The sequence below is a fragment of the Equus przewalskii genome, chromosome 14 (assembly GCF_037783145.1).
Source record: "Equus przewalskii isolate Varuska chromosome 14, EquPr2, whole genome shotgun sequence".
NCBI lineage: Eukaryota > Metazoa > Chordata > Mammalia > Perissodactyla > Equidae > Equus > Equus przewalskii.
In genome coordinates this window covers 39,734,885-39,756,845 of record NC_091844.1, presented here as the reverse complement: position 1 = coordinate 39,756,845, position 21,961 = coordinate 39,734,885, and the positions used below count along the sequence as shown (strand labels likewise).

The 21,961-nt window shown below is 37.3% G+C and overlaps 1 protein-coding gene across 5 annotated transcripts in view; it reads right to left on the bottom strand.

Annotated features, from left to right (window-relative positions):
- The window catches only part of PUS10 (pseudouridine synthase 10), a 71,546-nt gene that overhangs the window by 7,982 nt on the left and 41,603 nt on the right, over positions 1–21,961 (bottom strand). For all 5 annotated transcript variants that reach the window (XM_070572638.1, XM_008526013.2, XM_070572637.1 and 2 more), the window contains 11 exons: positions 19,699–19,733; positions 16,384–16,495; positions 14,239–14,300; positions 13,896–13,941; positions 11,702–11,766; positions 10,201–10,286; positions 8,753–8,878; positions 4,641–4,697; positions 3,704–3,780; positions 3,555–3,610; positions 2,115–2,232 (listed from right to left, as the gene is read on the bottom strand). In XM_070572638.1, coding sequence (XP_070428739.1) covers positions 2,115–2,232; positions 3,555–3,610; positions 3,704–3,780; positions 4,641–4,697; positions 8,753–8,878; positions 10,201–10,286; positions 11,702–11,766; positions 13,896–13,941; positions 14,239–14,300; positions 16,384–16,495; positions 19,699–19,733 — 840 coding nt within the window. The remainder of the gene's footprint in view (positions 1–2,114; positions 2,233–3,554; positions 3,611–3,703; positions 3,781–4,640; positions 4,698–8,752; positions 8,879–10,200; positions 10,287–11,701; positions 11,767–13,895; positions 13,942–14,238; positions 14,301–16,383; positions 16,496–19,698; positions 19,734–21,961) is intronic.

Below are 21,961 nucleotides of genomic sequence, written 5' to 3'. Positions count from 1 at the left end.
ACTGCTGGATTTTCAGAAACACATATAAACACACACAAATGATTTTTTTCCCTTACAAGTACGCTGCCCTTAAAAAAGAGGAGACTGTAGTAAACCTGAAGTGACTTTTTCTCAGAAGGAGGCAGTAACTCAGTTTTTATATTTTTTATGCCAATAGGAATATTTGAAAACTGTTTTAACCCCAACACTTAAAAAAATTATTAGAAGTCAACCAGTCTCATGAGTCCACTTGGGCTGCGGACCATTAATATAGACCCTTTCACTACTTAGTCTATACCTACGAAAATCACCTTCCAGCATCAGTTCTGAATCAGCTCCAGGCCTTCCCACAAACCGTGAATTTATTTTTTAAATGAGTTTACTTTCCCCACAGCATTCAAATGACTTGCACACACGTGAAGGAAGAGAGGTTTAGAAACTTATTTCGCAATCAAAAAGATATCTGTCTATAGTATCACTATCATCCTAAAGGCCCTAGATAACAGAGCCCTAGCCCAAGGGCCTTAGACACAGCGTCTCAGAACCTGGAAACCTGTCCTGGGTGTTGCTACAAGTCACAGATGTAGATCTACCTCTTTTTTTCCAACATTTTTAGGCACATTTACACATAATAACATAAATGGGATCACATGCTGTTTTAGTCTTTTTAATAGCTATGTAATATTCCAACTTATTCTACCATTTCCTTATTGAAGGATATTCACTTTTTTTCCAGGTTTGTTGTTGTTGATTTTGCCACATTGAACAAAGTCAATAAACCTCCTTGTGCACAAATCCTCATGCACTGGAGTTTTATTTCTACAGGACAGAGTGCCAATAGTGGAAGTGCTGGGTAGAAGACCAGTGTATTTTTAATTTTACAGTCATCACTCCATTATTTTTCTAAAAGCCTGAAACATTTTACAGTTCTACTGACAACTATGCAACGAGCCGTCTCCTCCACTCCAACCAACAGGTGTTATTAGTCTGAGGGGAATAAAGTGATATCTTAGTGTTACTTCAATCTGGAGGTGGAACATATTTTCAGATGACTCTTGGCCATTTGGAATTGCTCTTTTTTCAGCTGCCTGTTCATATCCTTTGTTCGTTTTTCTCTATTGGGTATTTGTATTTTTCATAAGTATAAATCCTGTTTGTGGTATCTTTTACCATACAATTTGTTTTCTACACAGTCATATGTATGTATGTGTGTTTAAATCACAATGTAATAACCCTCTATATACTCTTATAGCTTGTTTTTTTCCCCTTTGCATTTATCAGGAACATTTTCCTTTGTCAATAAATATTCATCTACCACATAATTTCTAACAGCTGGGTAGTAACAGTCCATCACACAGACAAGCCATAGACAAACCAGTCCCCTCGAGTAGGGCATCTAGATTATTAGAAAATATTGCCCATTTAAACAATATTGTGATAACTATATACATTTTTGTGCCCGTTTATGCTCATTCCTTGCGTTTGAAAGTAAATTATCTTTACAGGAAGAGGTGGGGAGAGGTGGGAAGAAATATGCAAATGAACAGGCAGACCCTTTACAATGACATGCTCACGTGAAGGAAAACCTAGCATATGCCAAGATATTTGTACTCTACATATATTATCCTGTTTTGTTTACTTATAACATGTTTTATTTATGCAGTTAATCTGAGCATCAATTCTATTAGATAAACTCTATTTTATATTTCCTTTTCACAGATGGCCAAATCTAACAATAGCATTGCTGAGTATTTTCTATGTGCCAGATACTGTTCTAAGTGCTTTATATGACTAAACTCATTTAATTCTTCTAACTAATCTTATAGATTAAGAAATTGAAGCATAAGAGGCTAACAAACTTGTCCAAAGTCACACAACTAAGAAACGCAGATCCAGGATTTGCACCCGGGCAATCTGTCCTCAGAGTAAGGTTCTTAATCACTAGCAACACTGCCTCTCAAATGGGTTAGAGGAATTGCCCAGTCATTCAATCAGTAAATAGCAAAGCCAGAATTTGAAACCAGGTCTCACAGGCCCCAAAGCCCATGCTCTGTGACTTGCAGGTAATAAACTAGAAGACAAAGGACTCTTTTATAGGCAGTAGAAAAATAAAAAGAATTGCAGCACTTAACTACCTTTACATCATTTAGGAAGTCAATGTCTTTCTTCTGTATTGCTTTATTTGTCCATATTAAGGCACTGTAGGTCTTGGTCTTTTCTTCTTCACCTTCTTTCATATGTCCTATTGCCTCTCTAAACAAAAACAATAAAAGAAAGTTTGTCTGAATATATGGAACACATAAGCCTTGCCCCAAACTTCCCTTTCTTTAAAAATAGCCTTATTGAGATATAATTTACATACAATTCCCCTGTTTTAACTGTACAATTCAGTGATTTTTAGTGTGTTTATAAAGTTGTGCAGCTATCACCACAATTTTAGAATACTTTCATCACCCCCCAAAATAACTCCATACCCACACACAGTCACTTCCCATTCCTTATTTCCCCCAGCCCTTGGCAACCACTAATTGACTTTCTGTCTCTATAGACTTCCCTACTCTGAACATTTCACATAAAATGGAATCATACAGTACGTGGTGCCTGGTGTCGGCTTCTTCCACTTCATAATGTTTCAAGGTTCATCCGTGTTGCAGCATGTGTCAGTACTTCATTCCTTTTTATTACTGAGTAGTATTCCGTTGTATGAATACACCACATTTTGTTTATCCTTGGACATTTGGTTTTTTTCTACTTTTTTGCTATTATGAATAATGCTACCATGAATATGCCTGTAGAATTCTTTGTGTGGATGTACATTTTCATTTCTTTAGGGCATGTATCTAGAGGTGGAACTGCTAGATGATATGGTGACTCTATGTTTAACCTTTTGAGGAACTGCCAAACTGTTTTCCAAAGTGTTTGCACTTACAATCCCACCAGCAATGTATGAGGGTTCCAATTTCTCCACATCCTTGCAAACACTTGTTATTTTCTGCCTTTTTGATTATAGCCATCATAGTCAATGTGAAGCGGGATCTCACTGTGGTTTTGATTTGCATTTCCCTGATGATTAATGACGTTGAGCATTTTTTCACGTATTCATTGGTTATTCGTATATCCTCGTTGGAGAAATGTCCATTTAATCTTTTCTTCATTTCCCCATTTTTTATTTTATTTTTATTTATTTATTTATTTATTTTTTAGGAAGATTAGCCCTGAGCTAACTGCTGCCAATTCTCCTCTTTTTATTGAGGAAGACGGGCCCTGAGCTAACATCCATGCCCATCTTCCTCTACTTTATATGTGGGATGCCTACCACAGCATGGCTTGCCAAGGGGTGCCATGTCCACATCCGGGATCCGTACTGGGGAACCCCAGGCCGCCAAAGCAGAACGTGTGCACTTAACCGCTGCACCACCGGGCCGGCCCCCATTTCCCCATTTTCAATTGGCTTTCTTACTGTTGAGTTGTAAGAGTTCTTTATATATTCTGGATACAATTCCCTTATCAGATACATGATCTACAAACAAAACATCCCTTTTGAAATCATTACCAGTGAGTGAGCCTACCCTTACCTTGTAACAAGCTGTAAGTCACGGACTTGGATTTTGTTAGATGAGTTATTAATTTTCTGTAGTAGCAGAAAAAGAGAAACAATTAGCAACTCTAGTTCAGTTACAGAGTTGCAGAAACATGACGATTTCCATGTCATGAAGTGGTTTACCTGCTGAAGTTCCTTAATTTCTTGTGAAGTGAAATGTACTCTATGAGGATTCACCAGCTCAATTGCAAAGGGCCTTCCTGGCAGCACACACCCCGTCATGAAACAGAAACGTGTTGATGGAGTTAACATTTGGGCTAATGCAAGAGGGTTAGGAGGTGTGAAAAAACGAGTTGCGCTCTAGAGGACTGAAAGTTTAGTGACATGACTACATCTGGGGGAGGGAAGAATGTGTGAAAACAATCAAGAGGCTTTTTGGGGGCTGCTAAACCCCAGCATGGGCAATATGTGAAAATGACTGCTTTCCCAAAGGTCCATGAACAAGCCTGTGTTAATTACAAAATAAAATCCAAACAACCGCTAATTGACTTGGTTCCACTAATGTAACGTCACATGTAGCAATGCCCAGGTCTACCAAGTTGCAGGCCATCCTCCTAGCCTAATCCACCAGCAAAATGGAAAAGCTGTGATTCCATGAGAGGAACAGACTACAAATCTCCAATAGCTCAGGATTAACTCTCATCATCTTTCTTGTAATTCAACAATGTAAAATGAGAGAAATAATGGCTAAGAAAGCAGAATCACTTTTAAACGAAGATGTGCTTTTTGAAAACTGTACTGGTACTACTGGAATGTTATTAAGTGGAACAATTAATAACCAAAATTTTGGACAAAATCAGGCATTTCCTTGCTAATGCACATAAAAGTCCCTTATAACCTAAGGTATGCAATAATAAGATGGCCCCTGAAGAAACGATTCTTGTTAAAACACAATCATATAATTTATAAAGGTAGCTCCATAATCCACAAAGTTTCCTCACTTGGAGAAGCTGAGATCTTCTGCCCACTTTGATTTTGACTGACTACAGTAAACCTGCTGTTGGAAAAGGGTGATAATCTGAAAGTTAGTTCTAATCAAGTGATGCTGTTGCAATCTTACCATTTCCTAATGTTCTCACATCCACGTCTTCTCTTCCAGAGGATGAAAAATTAAAACCTTTGGAAAGCAGATTAAGAAAAAAAATCAGAGACATATTAGCCCTAAGACTCTCATTCCCACCCTTTGGTAGAAACCCAATTTGTCTTGAACAATCTACAGGATAATCCCAAGATAATCCTCCTCTTTTTTTTGCTGAGGAAGACTGTCCCTGAGCTAACATCCATGCCCATCTTCCTCTACTTTATATGTGGGATGCCTGCCACAGCATGGCTTGCCAAGTGGTGCCATGTCCGCACCCGGGATCCAAACCGGCAAACCCCCGGCCGCCAAGAAGCAGAATGTGCGCACTTAACCGCTGCACCACCAGGCGGGTCCCCAGAGTCTCTTAACCACCATCTATACTGCACCACCACAAAGACAGCCAGGAGAGCTCAGACTCATGCCTTCAGGGACAAGCAAGACCAATCTTCTTGGACGAGGGATTGGGAAAGGCTGGGATGTTTTGGGAACGCTGCTTAGTCATTAGAGTGATAAAGTTTAAGGTCTCTGAATGTAGAGGTTGAAGGCTAGAACTCAGGCTCACAACCTGATTTATTCATTCAGGAACCAATACCTACATGGTGTATGTGCAAGGCACTCTGCTAGATGCAGGGTAGCCAAAGGCAAACAAGATGGACATTGTCCTTATCCTCACGGAGCTTAGCGTTTGTGGAGGGGTATGGACAATAATATAACGGGCAGGGCTAGGACAAGAAAAGCACAGGAACATTCCTGCACTAGGAGCACAACTGCAATATGAACTAAGAGGTTCGTACTTACTCCTCAACAGTCCAGATACTTTGGAGAGCACAAGATGAAGAACAAGATTGTGGGGAAGAATAGATGGGAAAGGTGGAATGGAAGGAGGGTATATACCATTGTGACAGCCATTTTTCTCCCCAGAAACATTTTATATTCAAAAGTCCCATGTAGATTTTGGAAAAAGGAAGTCCAAAAGGCTTGAAAAGTCCTATGAAAACCACACTGAAGATTAGCCCTCCTTTCTAGGATGTTTAGCCTTCCTTCACCTTTAAGAAATCCCTTTAGCAAGACAAGGCCAACACTTGTTAGAAACATAGGCTCCGAGCTGTTGTCTGTCACACACTGCCAGAGTGAAGTGGGCTCCTCTCTTCCCCACAGGGTCCAAAGCTGTGGGTCTCACAGAAAGGAGCAACCAAGGGCTGGTTAGGTAAGCGCTAGATATCTGAGGTGGACCTAGAATCAAGTTGTTAGTTAGGCTCAGAAGTCTGGGTAACCTGTGCTGTGTTAACACTGAGCAATGAGGAGCACAAGGTCAGGCTCTCCTCCAGGAATGTAGGCCAGGAAGAAAGTAGGATTGCGTAGACCTTTAAGTCCCAAAGAACCCTCCATTCCATGTTTACACTCCATCGTCAAGTTGCTAATAAACCCACAAGCAACATCAGTAGCTTCCAGTCAGTGTCAATAGACTCAAGAGTAGTGCTAACCAGGGATGGGTAGCTAAATGGAGAGTTCGAAATGGCATCTGGGAAGCTGAAAGATACTGACTCCTTGGGGCTGTGGTTTGTCTTAGACCTGCCCACCTCCATGTCCAAACCAGCCACAACGTCATCAGGGAATGCGGGGATCCACAGTGACTGAGCCATAACCTGCAGCTGAGGTGGGTGGGGAGAGGGAATGAACAGGACACAAAGAGATAGGTCTACTGGCAATGGCTAAATCAGACCAGAAATCTGAGATTCATAAATTAGCCCATAAAGCTTCCCACAAACTCCAGCTTATCAACAAGAAAGAAGTGCAGAAAGCTAGGCTCCCTTTTTTCTTTTTTGAAAGCCAGGCTCTTGAGAAATCCAGAGAAACATTAAATCTAGACTAAGGGAAAAGGAGTATTTATTATATCTTTTAGAAAAAAATGTTTCAAATTTAGACCCTACATGGAGAAATGCTTTTGAGAGCAAACTTCAAAACTTTATTCATGTGCAATCATGAACAATAGCAGACAAAAAAGGAAAAGGAGCCACTGCCTTAAATATTAGGAAATACAGGTTTAAAATTTAGTTGCGTTTTCTAAACTCACATGATGCCTTATTTTATCCCCCTAATCTTGTGAGCTCTTTGAGCCTCCTGCTCAAAGGAACAGATGAATGATCAGAACTATGAGCTCGTCTACAATGGTCCTCATACCTGGGGGCAGACAGACAATGGGACTGAAAGACGGGCAGAGATGATGAAGGCCTCCGAATATCAAGAGTTTAGAGTCTATGTTGTAGCGAGTCAGTGGCCAGTTTTAGGGGAAAATTTCTTAGACACATTGATTTTGAGAGTGTGTCAAAGTTTACTACTCATTAGCTAGGGAATTAGCAAGTAGACAATATGACGTGCCCGTGTGAAGTGACTGAGAAACAAGTTTATGTCTTCCACTTAGGGGAAGGAGGCTTTACATAAGTAGCTTCGCTGCTTCACGCAATACTGACTTATTTTCATAGAGCTGTAAAACGTAGAGGTATACGAGTCAGAACCATCTTCCCAGAGTCGTCAGAGGTGAACCACAGAAACAACAAGTAATATACCTGAGAAGCACAGGATTAGCAAATTGATGCTATTAATCAGGCATTTTGAACAAGATGTTATCCCCTGACAAGGAGCCAGTTAGCACAGAGCCCCAGAGGTCAGCTTTTTCTGAAGCGGCTCTCAATAAATTTCCTCAGCACACAATTACAGATGCTAAACACAGTTTGCTTTATTTTCAGTTTTGGGACGATATTTCCCCCTCAAATGGAAAATGGTAACAAACCACCTTCATGAAAGATTGCAAAGGGGAAACATACCGCTGTTTCCAAGCCCCTTGCAGCCCTACTGGTAACGGGGCTTTCTTGGGAACCAACTAATCAGAACTGAAAGTCTCTTGAATCTTCTTACAGAAAGGGAATGAGGTGGCCCCAAAAAAGGGCTTAAAAGAGACTTTTTGTGCTAAAGCTTTATTTTCACTTCTTCATAACTTGGATAAGTCTTAGGAGAACAACCAGTGTGTAAATGTTAAATTAAGTAGTTAAAAGCTCATGGCAATAGCCAGAGTCTTCACTTTTAAGATTTTGGAAAATATTAGGTTGCTAGGTTACTTTTCTCCATTCAGTAAAATAATTATTAAAGACCCTTAAAAAAAGGGCCCACCTACCTGATAGGTGACAAATTATAAGAGGGATGTGGTTTGAAGTGCTTCTCTTTCCTCTTGACAAACAGAGAGCTGGAAAGGACAGCCATATTTCACCTAGATCATCTGCTTGTCATTCCCAAAGCAGGCTGGTCTTAAGGTTTTTCAGAGAGAAGGATGAATGTCTAGCTGGTCTCTCAAAAAAGGTGTTCTAATTATGCTAGGAGACCCCTTCCAAAGAGTGATATGTTTACTCACCGCCTACAGTTTTTCCTGATGTACAACGTGATTTCCTGCGATTGAAATCTTAGTCCCTTTCCTGTAGCCTAATCCTAGGTGAAATCACAAGCCTTTATGCTGCCTTTGACCTGACAGGCCTATTGAAACAAAGAAAACATAAACCTGACAGGATCTGACTCATCCCACAAACCTGGGCTGATTAATACCTAGGAAATTAAAATACAACACAACTGCCATTAAGTCTTTGTAAAATGGTGGCTGTTGATCTATTTTCTCTAGGCCTGAACTTTATCCCAAGACATATTAGTGGTTAAGATGGAATCCAGGCATTTGCCAGTGATTATCCTTGAACAAGCACTGGACGTGGAAGTTGTGTTTTAATTTACTCATACTCCCAAAAAGAGGCTAAGGTGTCCCAAGGTCAGAGCTTAACTGCATTTATTAAAGTAGTTTCAATTGTTTTGAATTTGTCCAGGAAAGTGCAGTCATCTTGAAATAAGAAAGAAATCCTTTGGCACCTTGGCTCAAATCCAGCCCAGGTCAGAGGAGCTCAGGACATGGCGATCTCTGTTCATGGGAACCTGCCAGGTAAGGGGTCAGCCAAACTTGGGTGATTTACAAAATATAAAAACCTTCCTACTACCTCTGATAAATCCATTCATGAATGACAATACAGTGAACATACGAATATTACAATACTTACTCTCTGCTTTGAATGTTGTCAAAAGATGATCTGAAATTAATTCTTCCACTGAAGATTCCAGCTTCCTTTCTCCATCAATTATCCAAGGAGTTTGCGGAAGATTCCTGGAGTACTTATTATATCTCCCTGCCAAAGAAATAGAAGTAGCTCGGATGGAATGGTGTGATTTTGACACAATAGGATAAAAAGAGAAGCAACAACTATTTATTTATTTTTATTTTTTTTAAGGAAGATTAGCCCTGAGCTAACATCTGCTGCCAATCCCCCTCTCTTTGCTGAGGAAGCCTGGCCCTGAGCTAACATCCATGCCCATCTTCCTCTGTTTTATATGTGGGATGCCTACCACAGCATGGCTTGCCAAGCTGTGCCATGTCCGCACCCAGGATCCGAACCGGTGGGCCCCCAGCCACCAAAGCAGAACGTGAGAACTTAACCGCTGCGCCAACGGGCCAGCCCCAAGCAACAACTATTTATTAAGTGCCAATATCCTAAGTGCTATGATATAAAACAAGGCTTAGCCTTCGACTAACTTACAAACTAATTGGGGGAGCCAGCACATAGACATAGGTAATTAAATGAAAAGATTTCAGCTAACAATAGAAGAGATTTCTAAAGACATGATATGAATCATCAAATGAGTTCTAAAGGAATGCTCCATATATTTATTAATCCAGTTGTCCGACTGGACAAGTGAAATATTACAGAACACACCAAGGATCTTTTTTTTTAAAAACAGCAACTACTCTTTTTACACCTGATTAATAATACTTTCGATGTAATAGTCATTGGTGATAATATATTCCAAAGAGTTCAAATATAGGAAATTTTGAAGTTTTTGTAATTAAAAAAAAAAAACCCTAACAGAATGACTCACTGCTTTATGAATAAAGCAATGCTAAGGCAGGTAGCTTTCATTACCCCAGGGCAGGGTGTTATAGTCAAGACTAAAGAACAATTTCCTTTCAGCTATTACTATGAAACAGCTGTAGCTTTCAAAACAAAAACTGTCTGCCAGATTACCTCTTGGGAAAGTCAATGCAACAATATTTTTTTCAGGCAGAAACCAAGTGTTTAGTCATTTTGCAGATAATAAAATTATTTTTTCAAGTTGGCTTTCATATAAAACATCCTCTCCGCAGCTGTTTCTCCTGACCTGTTTTGAGTCTCTATATCTACCCACATTCCTACTTGGCCATCTCTGATGAAAACTATTAAAACCTGGGAAGTGTCATTTCCCTTTGGCGCGACATTTTAAAATAACAAATCTCCTCAGTGATCCTTAAGAATGCCTAAACCTAAAATAAGCTTGGCTATCAGTTCTAGTTCTTAGAAGAGTTAACTAATCAGAACCTAAGAACAATAATAAGGAGGAAACAGAAGAGGAGTCAGTTGAGTTTTTCAGAAAAGAAAGTTGACAGTGCAAGTATATTCTAGACTAAATATTTTACCAGCCACAAAAACAGCACCATGAGCACACTCAATTTCAAGAACAGTACAGACAGCCTTTGGTGAGTTTGGAGGACAAGGAAACTGCCTGCAAAACAAAATAAATGTTACAGCTACTATTTTCCAAACATGAAACTGACCCACATAACTATGATGCATCAGCATTGTCTGAGACACACACAGCCTAAGTCCCTTAAGGACTAAGCCTCTCCCTAACTTTAAGCTTCGGAACCACAAGGGTCTTTTAGGCCTCTAGAGCACCACTTTTAATCCATGAGAGTGGCATTAAGTAAATCAGGGCTCTGCTACCACCCTTCATGCTCAGGAGGCCTCATGTTCCCAGATGATAATTTCTAACAGCCTTGAGATTTGGGAGAAAAATCCATACGTAGGAAGTAGAAGCCTTCCCAGGTTCTTTAGACATTTTGCTATCCATGAACACTTGCTGCTAGCTTACCAAATCCTCAATCGTTGGGATAAAGCTGGTGTGCAGTGAGAGACTGGTCACATGAGTAAGGCCCACCTGCGGGAGGGTACTCCACCATTTTTCTCTCTTTTTCTTTCTCATTCCAATTACGACCTTGGGAATTAGACAACAGAGCCAGGAAAAGTAGAATGTGCAGACTCTGCCCTTTTAGCTAAGAAACTTCAATCCAAACTAGGACAGACAGGGAAGAGCATGTATGGCTTTATTCTCTGTCTACGCTCTGGGAACTTCCAAAGCCACAAACTGGAGGCAAGCTATAAATGACTAGATGTGGACTTAATCTCAAATTCATGGCTTGAGAATTTCATTCAGTTTCCCAAGATGTCTTAACAAAGAAATCACTTAGAAACTCCGGAACTATTGCTTGTAGAGAGTAACTGTCTTTACTTTCTAAAATTTAACAAAAATATTTCCATTCTGAGACTTGTTTTTAGTCAGTAGAGTGTACAAAATCTTCCTCATAACTTTCATTATTTGAAATTTATTCAAGGATATTCTGAAGGATAACTATGATAACATTTTATTAAATAAAATAAACATACTGAGAATTAAAATATAAGGTTTATTGTATTTCAGCATATTTTAACAAGTGAAGAAACTCATGAGCCTTCTTTTCCCTTTTCTGGAGATGGACAATACCAGGAAATACAGGATTAGGGATGTAATGGGACTAGCACTGGGCTGGAGAGTCAGGAAACTGGCTCTATGTCCACTCTGTATTACCCAATTGATAATCTTAGGCAAGTCAACTCCCTCTTTGGACCTCAATATCCTCTTCTAAAAAATAAAGAAGGTGGAGTTGATTAATAAATTCAAACGTTAATTTGACAAACATTTATTGAACACCACTACTTGCCAGGTACTGAGTCATGCATTGGGGATATAACGATGACTAAGACACAATCCTGGTCCCTGAAATACATCCAGTCTTGTCTTAGAGATAATTCAGATTATCTCTAACATTCCCTTTACTCTAAAATTCCATGATGCTCCCTTGTTTGTGTCCTTTTACTTACTTGCGGAAATCCTCTTCTTTTATCTTATTCAAAGCTTTCATAACTGCCATTCTAGTGAATACTGACTATATAGGGTAAAATGAAAAGAAAAGACATTTTATCGCCTAGATAAGAAAACATCAGAGGTGAAACAGAGAATGCAGTAGGAGAAATTATATCATTTTAAATCATACTTAAAAGGGAAAAATACTTAATAGCTTAAAGAAAATAAGTAAAACGTAAGCATTCATCCTGTCAGTTCTGCAATCAGCATACCCCTAGAACCCTTCTCTTCAATCGAGTCCGTGCCTGTCACACCAGCTGGATCTAGCAGAACATGTCTTCTTCACTGCATTGTCCCACTCCCCTCAAAATGTGGTATTCTTCAAATACAGAAACGACGACATTGCAGGAGATGTGCTTTGAATATTTTTTGCCAGACCACAAAAGGAGTTTAGATTGACCCATCTACCTTTTCTACCCTACATCCTTTCAGGGGCCACAGTATATAATTTAGGTGTTGGCAGCCAGGGTAAGGGGTAACAGCAGAGCCAATCAACCTGTCCTGGCATCTAGCAATGTAACATCACTCCCCAGCCAGAGACAAAGTAAACAAATCTACTACACTGAATAGAAGGGCATCTACAATAAACGTCCCACTTTGGATTTTTTAAAATAAGAAAAGCCAAACCACATGGCAGACATACAGATTAGTGTATATATACATGGCTTACTATGATAAATCATAATTATTTCTTGTTATGAAAAAATTACACTTGACTGAAAAGGGGCACAATATAAGTATCTCAACAGTTTATCATCAAAGTAATGATTTTCTCAACCATATTCTGGGGAACGCCAAGGTGTCATAGGGTTAGAACTGAAAATTAAGTGCCTGTTTGTTTAGCTATGAAATCTTAGGCCTGAAAGAATCTCAAACGGTCATTCGATTTATTCCCAGACATGAGGCAGGAAAACTACAGTTAAGACTATACAACACCTACTGGCCAAATGGTGTGGTGTCTATGATGCTTTGACAAAAATTTCCTTAGTCTATTATTTGATGCTGGTACCTGTGTATTTCCTCAAAGATAAAAAATAGAACAAGATCTTCAATACAAATACAGCTTACAGGTCATTTGGGCAGAGCTTCCCAACTGGTATGGCAGAGCAGTGAGCTACAGTTGTGCCAAGATGTCGATCCCTTTAGTTCACAAGGGCTGAGGGGCAGGGCCTGGGACAGTGGGAACCCCCAGGCCTACCGCTTCCAACTTAGAGCAACTTCATCTGTTAACCTCAGGGTTTGGAACAAACATGGTAATGTTTTCAGTGTATCAAGATGTGAGAAAAGGAGGGAAGCACTGCTTTAGGCTTGGTCTGCATTTCCAATTATTTCCGCACAGGGCATTCAGCAAATGTTAGAAACTTTGCCTTCCAGTTATAAAAGGCCTAGCAAAGCAAGTCAAAGCAAGAAGAAAGACGAACAGATGTATCTCTGACAATAAACTTAGATTCTTTTTAACAACTACAATAGCAAAATCAATGTCAGTAAAACTGAGAATGCCTGAGTCTCTGTACAGAATGAGCTAAGTAACTGGGGTGTGAAAGCTTGCCAATATCGTGCCATGTCATTGTATCCTGGCATAAAAGAAACTAAAAGTACATGCTAATTAATTTGCTCACTAACATGAAGACCAGCTCACATGAGTTGGGAAAGGGCAGTTTGAATAAAATGCCCTTTTGCAAATGTAGCCTGAAATAGGCTATATTAATTCAGGACTGTCCTAAATAAAATAATTTGCTTTGGATTATATTTTTAAAACACTAATTTCTAGAAAAGGGATATTAGACAAAAGTTTGGAATGCTGCTGATACTTACCACAAATTTTCCCAGATGATGTAATTTGGGGATTAAAATCTAAAAGTCAGATTTCCCCAAAGGGGTAACAGAAACATCACTGAAACACTGATTCTAAATTTAACATCACCAGGGGAACAACCTAGAAGACAGTGTTTGTGTGTTACAATTTCCTAGCCAGATGCATAGATGTTGAGAGTTGAAACAAATAAACATAAATGTAGCAAATGGAAATATTTGAAGACTGATTCCTAGTATAATAGATTGCCACATTTCTAATGCACATCCTTTTTGTTGTTAATTTGAATATCCAGCTCAGAAAAAACTCACTAAAGAATAAGAAGCAGGAATCCTTACCTGTTTGTTTTTGGCTGGCTTGAAACAATCTGGGCATATTGCACGTCTAAATAAAATTCAAGTTAATATAAAAGGTTAACGAGTTGATTTTGGGGTGGATATAATTCAAATGTATTTTATATAACATGGCTGCTACACTCAGGATATCAGAAGCAGACAAAATGAATCCCTACTTGAGCTGCATTGGTTTGCCTCGACTCTTATATTACCATGATTTTAAACGTACTAAGACATGACAAGTTTTGATATGCTCATTAGAAAGAGGAGCAATACTATATTCATGAAAACCAAAAAGCATTAACAATGTTACACAATTGGCATTGTTGTTTAGATGGCAACTTACAGGAAGTGGCAATCCTCAACTGTTTCTGGGTGAGCAAAGACCACACTCACTTCAAACAAGCTCTAAAAATTATAAAGACAGTTTAAAAATGAGCAAAAGGAAACTAACATCTAAAAACTTATGAAAGGAAATAGAAATTAACTCTCAAAGATTGGCTCAGAAAAAAAGAGTGACAAGGAAAACTGGAAATACTACTATTCTCAAATCAGCTTGTTCACAGGGCAGCTGTAAAGGAAAGTTTTTTGTTTTTCTTTTTTTAACTTCTAAAGCTCACTCACTAGTAATCCTACCAAAAAACAAGTTTAAAATAAATGTGCATGATTTTTGTTCATGTATATAAACTAAGCGTGAAGATAAAGAGATTTCAGGGAGTTGGATAGAGTTGAAAGAAATGAAGAACTGTTCCTGTCAATACTGTGATCAGAATTATTAGCAAGGCAAAAAGCATTTTATTCACACGCTTAAAAACGCTGTATGAGGCTTTTTTTTAAAGTGCTCAAATTTCTTAATGGATTTGAGTTTTAAAAGAGAGATCTTAATTTTTTGTTTTATTACAAAAATGATACATACAAATTGTAAAATAATCAAACATAGGATGGGTTACCAATCCCACTCCACTGAGGGAGAACTAATAACAAGTTGGCATGTTTCCTTCTAGACATTTTTATGAATATAAACAAAAATGTATACACTTCTTGGGATATTAAACACACTTTTGGAAAATGCTTTATTCAGTTAATCTTATGTCATGGACATCTTCCAACTCTAAGGATGGCTGGACATTTAAGATGTAGTAAGTTTTGCGTTATTAAAAAATGCTACAATGACATCCTTGTTCACAAAAAAAGCACAATTTTGTACTCTATATACATTTACCTCCTCAGACAATATACAAAATTCCACACCAAGAAAAAGATATAAATGTCATCTCATGTAACAATTTTATCTTCTTTTTCGAGTTCTATATTTACTGATTGCATTGGATCGTCAGCAAGCCTATTAGCTACTCTAGAATCACAATAGTGAACAACTTTTTTTTTGCTATTTTAATCTATAAAATAAAATTATAATACATTCCTTTTACTTAAGAAAACTTTACTCATCCTGAATCTATTAGACCATTACTGCATCTTTTGTTTTCTATTTTCTGTTCTCACTAATTCACCATGTAAAATTATTTGTGCTTCAAAACTGAAATTTGAGGTAAAAATATTTTGCATCAATGACTTCTCTAATTTCCAAAGTACTTTCATTACCTCATTTCCTCTTCATACTATCTGTGAAGTGGTTTTATTTTCTATTCTCTCAGTATTCAATTTAAAGGACAGAGTTTATTCATACTAACAGAGGGAAACAGCTATGTAATTCATAATGGAGAAAAAAGTTTTAACTAGTTAGCTTTGAAAGATGGTTTTGTGATTTTACTTGAATAGAGGTGTATCTGATATTAAGGGAATTTCCTTCAAGCAAAATGATGAAGCAATGAGGACAGTATTAAAATCTAATTTAAGATAAGTTGGGACTATGATTTGTTTCCACATCTGGAAACCTATTGAGCTGTTCCCTGAAATTCAATCCATTCTAGAGACTGAGGCAAGGTGTGCTCTGGAATAGGGGCGATGGCTAAGTGTTCTGGTTTCAAAGGCAGACTCTGCCTGAAGTTAAACAGAGACTTGAAATACCAACAAGGCGGGATAGTTAGCCCATGCTCACTGTAGTTGAACAGGTTCTGTCTGCATATTTGAAAAGAAGATTAGCTACAGGTAACCAAAATTAAATAGTCTAGAGTTGACTCTACACTTGCTCATAGTCATTTATGTATTGCTTTGTATCAGTAAATCTGTCTCTCCAATTAAACTATAAATATATTAAAGATTCATTTCTGACCATTTAAGGTCAATTAGGGTACACTGCACCTGTTACACTTGTAAGTGTCTTGGATCACAAAGATGTCTTTAAAAAAAAAAGAAAGAAAAACTTTTACCTTAATTTAAGACTGTTAGAAATTAACATTTTAAAAGCTTAAAAATCCTTCACTGGATTATTTAAAGAGAAGATTCTTTTGGCTAACCAAAACTCTGCCATAAAACAAAGTAAAACTAATAAAACCAGAGAACAAAATTAACAACACTGATGACCCAATACCTTTCCATCAATGGGAACACCCAGTTCCTCTGAAAACAGGGGGTGAGTTATCCATTTGTAGGCTTCTTTTAGCTGAACTATATCATTTCTTCCCAGCGACAGACTCTGCTTTCTGAATAACATAAAAATTAATTCACTGATATGAAAAATTTCACTTTTTCTACTTAAGGCAAGAATGTATGCACTTATTAAAAAATATTTACTGAGTGCCTACTATATCCCAGGCACTATTTTACATATTAGATAGAAAGCAGAGAGAACAAAGCAGACAGAAATTCCTCAGCCCATTGACCTATATTCTAGTAGAATCAAGAAACTGCTTTTTTAAATGACATGTAAAACTGTGTTTACAGCTTCAAAGACAAAAGTATACAAATGAGTTTTTCTGAGTTAGAATTGCCAGATTCCAGGATTTACACATCAGAAGACAGAAATGTGGAATAAAGAGGATTGTCTATTGCTCAGAAACTACAAAACTGCATGGTACAAAAATCTCATCCAGACTACAAATGTTTGTATGTACTCTCTTCCTGATAATGGGGGCTTACTTTTCAGAAATCCATATAAAAGCTGTACTTTTCTTTACTGCTGAAGAAGTATTAAATCTTAAAGTATCAATATTCTGAAATGCTCAACAACTTAGTATCAGATAAATGTCTGAATAAAAATCTGACATTCCCCCAAAATCTACTCATGAGCCAATAACTATGTATGGGGAAGTCCCAATTATGATTTCTAGCTTTTAGTTTGTAACCTAAAATTGTGATAGAAATGAACTGAGGTAAAAGGAAAGAAAAACATGGTATGGTGTTATTAAAACTCCTCTACTCTGCTGAGAACACTGCAATATCACTAAGAAACTAACAAGCCCACATCATTCAAATAATTAAAACTTCAAATCAGTCTTATGGCTATTCACAGGGCTGCTATTAACATAAGAGATGTTAGGGCCAACTTCTGAATCATTTCTTTTAATGTCCAAACTTCACTGATAGACAGGACTACATATAGTCAATATCCACTGTAACTTAATTCTTCAAGACCAAGACACTACTAACTTCAGGTAGAAAACAAAAAATAATTTAGTTAATGGCTAAATTTAATTGCTCTAAAAAAAAAAGAATATAAAGACTATTTCTCTAAAAACACAAATTAAGAAAAAGCTGATCTACCCATTTTGTACACAGCTGAGAATATAACTGTTTACATGGAATGCTTTCATATGCTTTGGAACTGTGATTTAACAATGAAATATCCAGATAAGCCCTACATCTGACAAGTAATCAAATTACTTCTGTACATTCAAGATCTCATTCAAACACTAAGTGAGCTTCATAAACTGTTCCTAATTCTCTGAATATCAGAAACACTTTAGATATTTTAAAAGACTACCTTGAAATTGTGTCAACAGTTAACTAATGACAGTTACATAAAATAGAATCACAGTTGAGAAGTAAACAAAGTGTGAACACACATTTGAAAGGATAAAAAGCTAAAACAGAAAACACTTGAATGGAAAACTATTTAAAAGTTGCTTAGACTCTAGAGAGTACAAAGGGTTACAGCAAAAGCCAATCCTAAAAATGGATTAAAACATTACTCATTATGTATTTAAGAAAACTGGTATTTTAAATCCTTCATAGTCTTTGAAATATATTTAGAGCATCTTAGTCCAGTTTAAAAACTCCAACTATAGATGTTTTTTCCTTCCAGATGAAAGAGCCACATGAAAGGGGTTAACAGACATTTGGAAACCTTAACTTTACATATAAGGCAAAAATACAATACTTAAAATGCCAGATTTTCAATCCTGGAAGTTGAATGTGGCTAATAACTTTTCTAATATAATTGAGGGTAAACATTTTTATGGAGGTCCTTAGCATATGCCTGATGGTCCTTTAGAGGAATCAGTAGTCATTAAGGTGAATTTAGTCCCAACTTAGTGCTTAGCAACTGCATTTCCCTCTCTCCTCTGTCAGGTAACTATGGTGAGGATGCCAGCTGCAATCACTTTTGCTACAGATACAACACGACAAACATTCTAGAGCAAAGATGAGCCGAAATAGCCCACACTTTTCCTAAATTCCTTGAATGACTTCTTTCATGGCAGCTCCTCCACAATCTTTTGAACATAGAATGAACTGGGGACACTGAGGGAAAAGATTAGTCTTCTATCTTTTTTCTGTCCCAATATCCCTATATTGATCAGGATCTTTTGGAAGAACTGAGCGTAGTTTAAAATCTTTCAATAAGGAATAACAACAGAACTCACAAGCAATGTGGATGGAAACTGGAAACATTTAGAAAATAGCATGCTCTGTCTACACTAACAAATGTCTCAAACATAAGATCAAATTTTATTATGACAGAATCACAAGCTTTTGAGACTAATTTGACATAACCTAATTAAACACAGAAACCTTTGATAAATGCATGGCTATTACTCTTTTTAAAATGCACATGTGAAATATAATACATGCAAAAAAGCCAGCATATTACTTTTTCTATAAATCACTAAGCATTAGATTCTACTACTGAAATCTATACTTTTGTGCCTTTCTCTCCAGAGTACACAGGAACCCCCAGCATTCACATGGCCCTTTTTATATTGGTACAAAACTTTTAGTCTCAAAATCCAAAAAATTCTGGAAAATTAAAGATTTTTTTCTTAAATCAGTTGGAAACCAAATCGTGACTTGGACATGTGAGGCTATCTGAGACTTTGTTTATCAAACTTAGTGTCAATAATCATATGTTTCACTGTAGCAATATTAATGTGTTTCATTATATAGTACCGCCCCAGACCCTGGAGCAGAGGGGTATGTAAAAAATTCTAAATTCCAAAACACATTTGGCCCCTAAAGGTTTCAGATAAAGGACTGTGGACACACGTTTTCTATGTTTTATCTATGTATAAAGTCACTATCGTTCTGCCTTCACTAGGATCTTACTTTGTATATTTTACAGCATAGTTTTATAATTTAGTTTCTAAGACAGTATAAAATTTATTCTTTCAAAATAACTTGCAAACTATATTATATAAGGGCCTAATGCATATAAAATATATATTTGCATTCATGTTAAATCTACAAAAAAAAGAATCCACTTTAATAGACTACTAACATGCTATGCAAATAAACCAATTAAACAAGGTCATCTCCTAAATTTATACAATAAAAATTTCCTCCTTGTGCCAATTTTTCTAGTAGCTAGTGAACTCACTCTAAAAAAAGAGATAGCAGTAGTAAAAGTACTTTAAGAATCAAGTAGCTTATATTTAAATAGTAGTAAAAATTCCCTACCTAAATTACTTACCCCATTTCCTGTTTTACCAGCAACCATGCAGCATACTGTAGGTAATTTAGTCACACCCAGAAAGAAGAGAAAAGGGAAAAAATGTTCACTGAAATTAAGTTCCAATATCATTACTAAAGTGCTTAACTAATTTGCTAATCAAACTCTCCTTTTTAGGAGAGAAGTTAGTATTCAGAAATGTGGCAGTGACCTCAACCTCATGTAAAATCAGAAATGAGGTAAGATGCCACTTTGCAATGCTGGCTTGCTGTGGCCTAGGAATTCAACAGGGGTATCCCCTTCCTCCCTACAGATTTCTATTTCTCATTAATGAGGTATAAGTGTTTTTTAACATGGATAGCTTACATTTTTTCTTAAACTATCTTACTATCTCACAGGGGAAGGCCCAAAGTGACTATGTCCCCAAAACATAGACTTGAAGGCCTCAGTTTTGTGTTGTTTTTTTTTTTGAAGATTGACACCTGAGCTAACATCTGTTGCCAATCTTCTTCTTTTTTTCCCTTCTTCTCCCCAAAGCCCCCCGGTACATAGTTGTATATTTTTAGTTGTGGGTCCTTCTAGTTGTGGCATGTGAGATGCCACCTCAATATGGCCTGATGAGCGGTGCCATGTCGTGCCCAGGATCCGAATGGGCGTAACCCTGGGCTGCCGAAGCGGAGTGCGCGAACTTAACCACTCGGCCCGGGGCCGGCTTCAAAAGCCTTAGTTTTTTGTTTTTGTTTTTTTAATAGGGTTAACGCATTTTTAACTCTAATTAATGATATCCACACATAAGTGTTGAGGAGTAAAATGTACTAATGTCTATAACTCATTTTGAAATACAACAAAAACTAAGACAGATGGGTGGGTAAATTGATGGCTTGGTATATAATAAAGCAAATATAGAAAAATGATAATTGTAGAATCTAGGTGGGTATATGGGTATTCACTGTACAATTCTTTCAACTTACTATACGTTTGAAAATTCTCATAACAAAATGTTAGGGAAAATATTCTGAGAAGGATTAATTAAAAACTGAAAAAAATTGCTAAAATGAAGACAATAACATTCACAATCATGGTCATTACGAGGAGTACATGAAATTCATGTAAAGTGCTTTGCATAGTAAGTGTCTGACACTAAGATTTCTCAGTTTGCCATTAGACTCCCACAGCTTTTACCTTAAGGTAATGACATGCCCTGCCTCAGCATATGGTATTTTGTGAACATGACAGAAACATCCATGTGTAAGTCAATACCATATGTAGTCTCTGCTTCCACTAGTCACAAAAGTGGGCAGTTATTATCACTCACATCCACTTCAAGACCTGGCTATATATATATATATGTATATATAGTGGTTCATACTTAGAACCTGTCCTTTTAAACTTCAAATGACCAGCAGGGCACTAGAGACTTCTAAAGACTTGTGATCATTTGGAAATAGTAGGTACGTTACTTTGTTCAGATATGAGCCAAGCAGAATAAACTAAACACTAGCTAGGTAAGAACTAGAACCCTTCCCAACACCTAAATGTCTCATCAATACCTTCAGATTTGTTACTTTGTTTACTTTGCTAGCTCAATGTAATAGCATTTAGAGTACTACAAGACCCCTTCCTTCTTTCCTTCCATTTACTCAAGCCCTCTTTGAAACTGTATGGGCAGGGTATAATACACAAATTACTAGGAGTCAGAAAACCTGACTTTAGGGCTTTACTAAATTTCTAGCACTCAGTTTCCTAATGTGTAAAATGAGAGAGTTAAACTAAGATGACTGTAATTTAAACTTTTCTGGTTGGCTTCTGGTCATCATTAACGGACATTTGTTAGTATACTGTTTTGTAAAAGGGGCTATTAAGACTTACAGACTTTGAGATCATAGAAGAAATGAATAATAGTCTAAAGCTGAAAACTTGTAGTCAATGTTGCCCCACCTTCCTTCAGCCTCCATACTTCAAGAGATCAATAAATACTTGTTTCCGCATCTATAAAGGGATATTAGTACTCCCCTTGCAGGGATATTGTAAGGACTTACTGAAATTATGTATACAAAGAACCAAGTAAGAATCCTGGCATGTTCTTAATAAACGGTAACTATCATTGTTGTTTTGAATTAAAACATCTGCAATTCATAAATAATAAATTATTATCCCTGAAAAAATTTACAAGATTTGATCCCCTTCCCTCAAAGTGCTCTGCTATAGGTAGTTCTGGGACCTAACTCATCAATGAAATCCTCAAGGGTATCTGAGCATCTACAGAGAACAGCTGTCCCTTCTT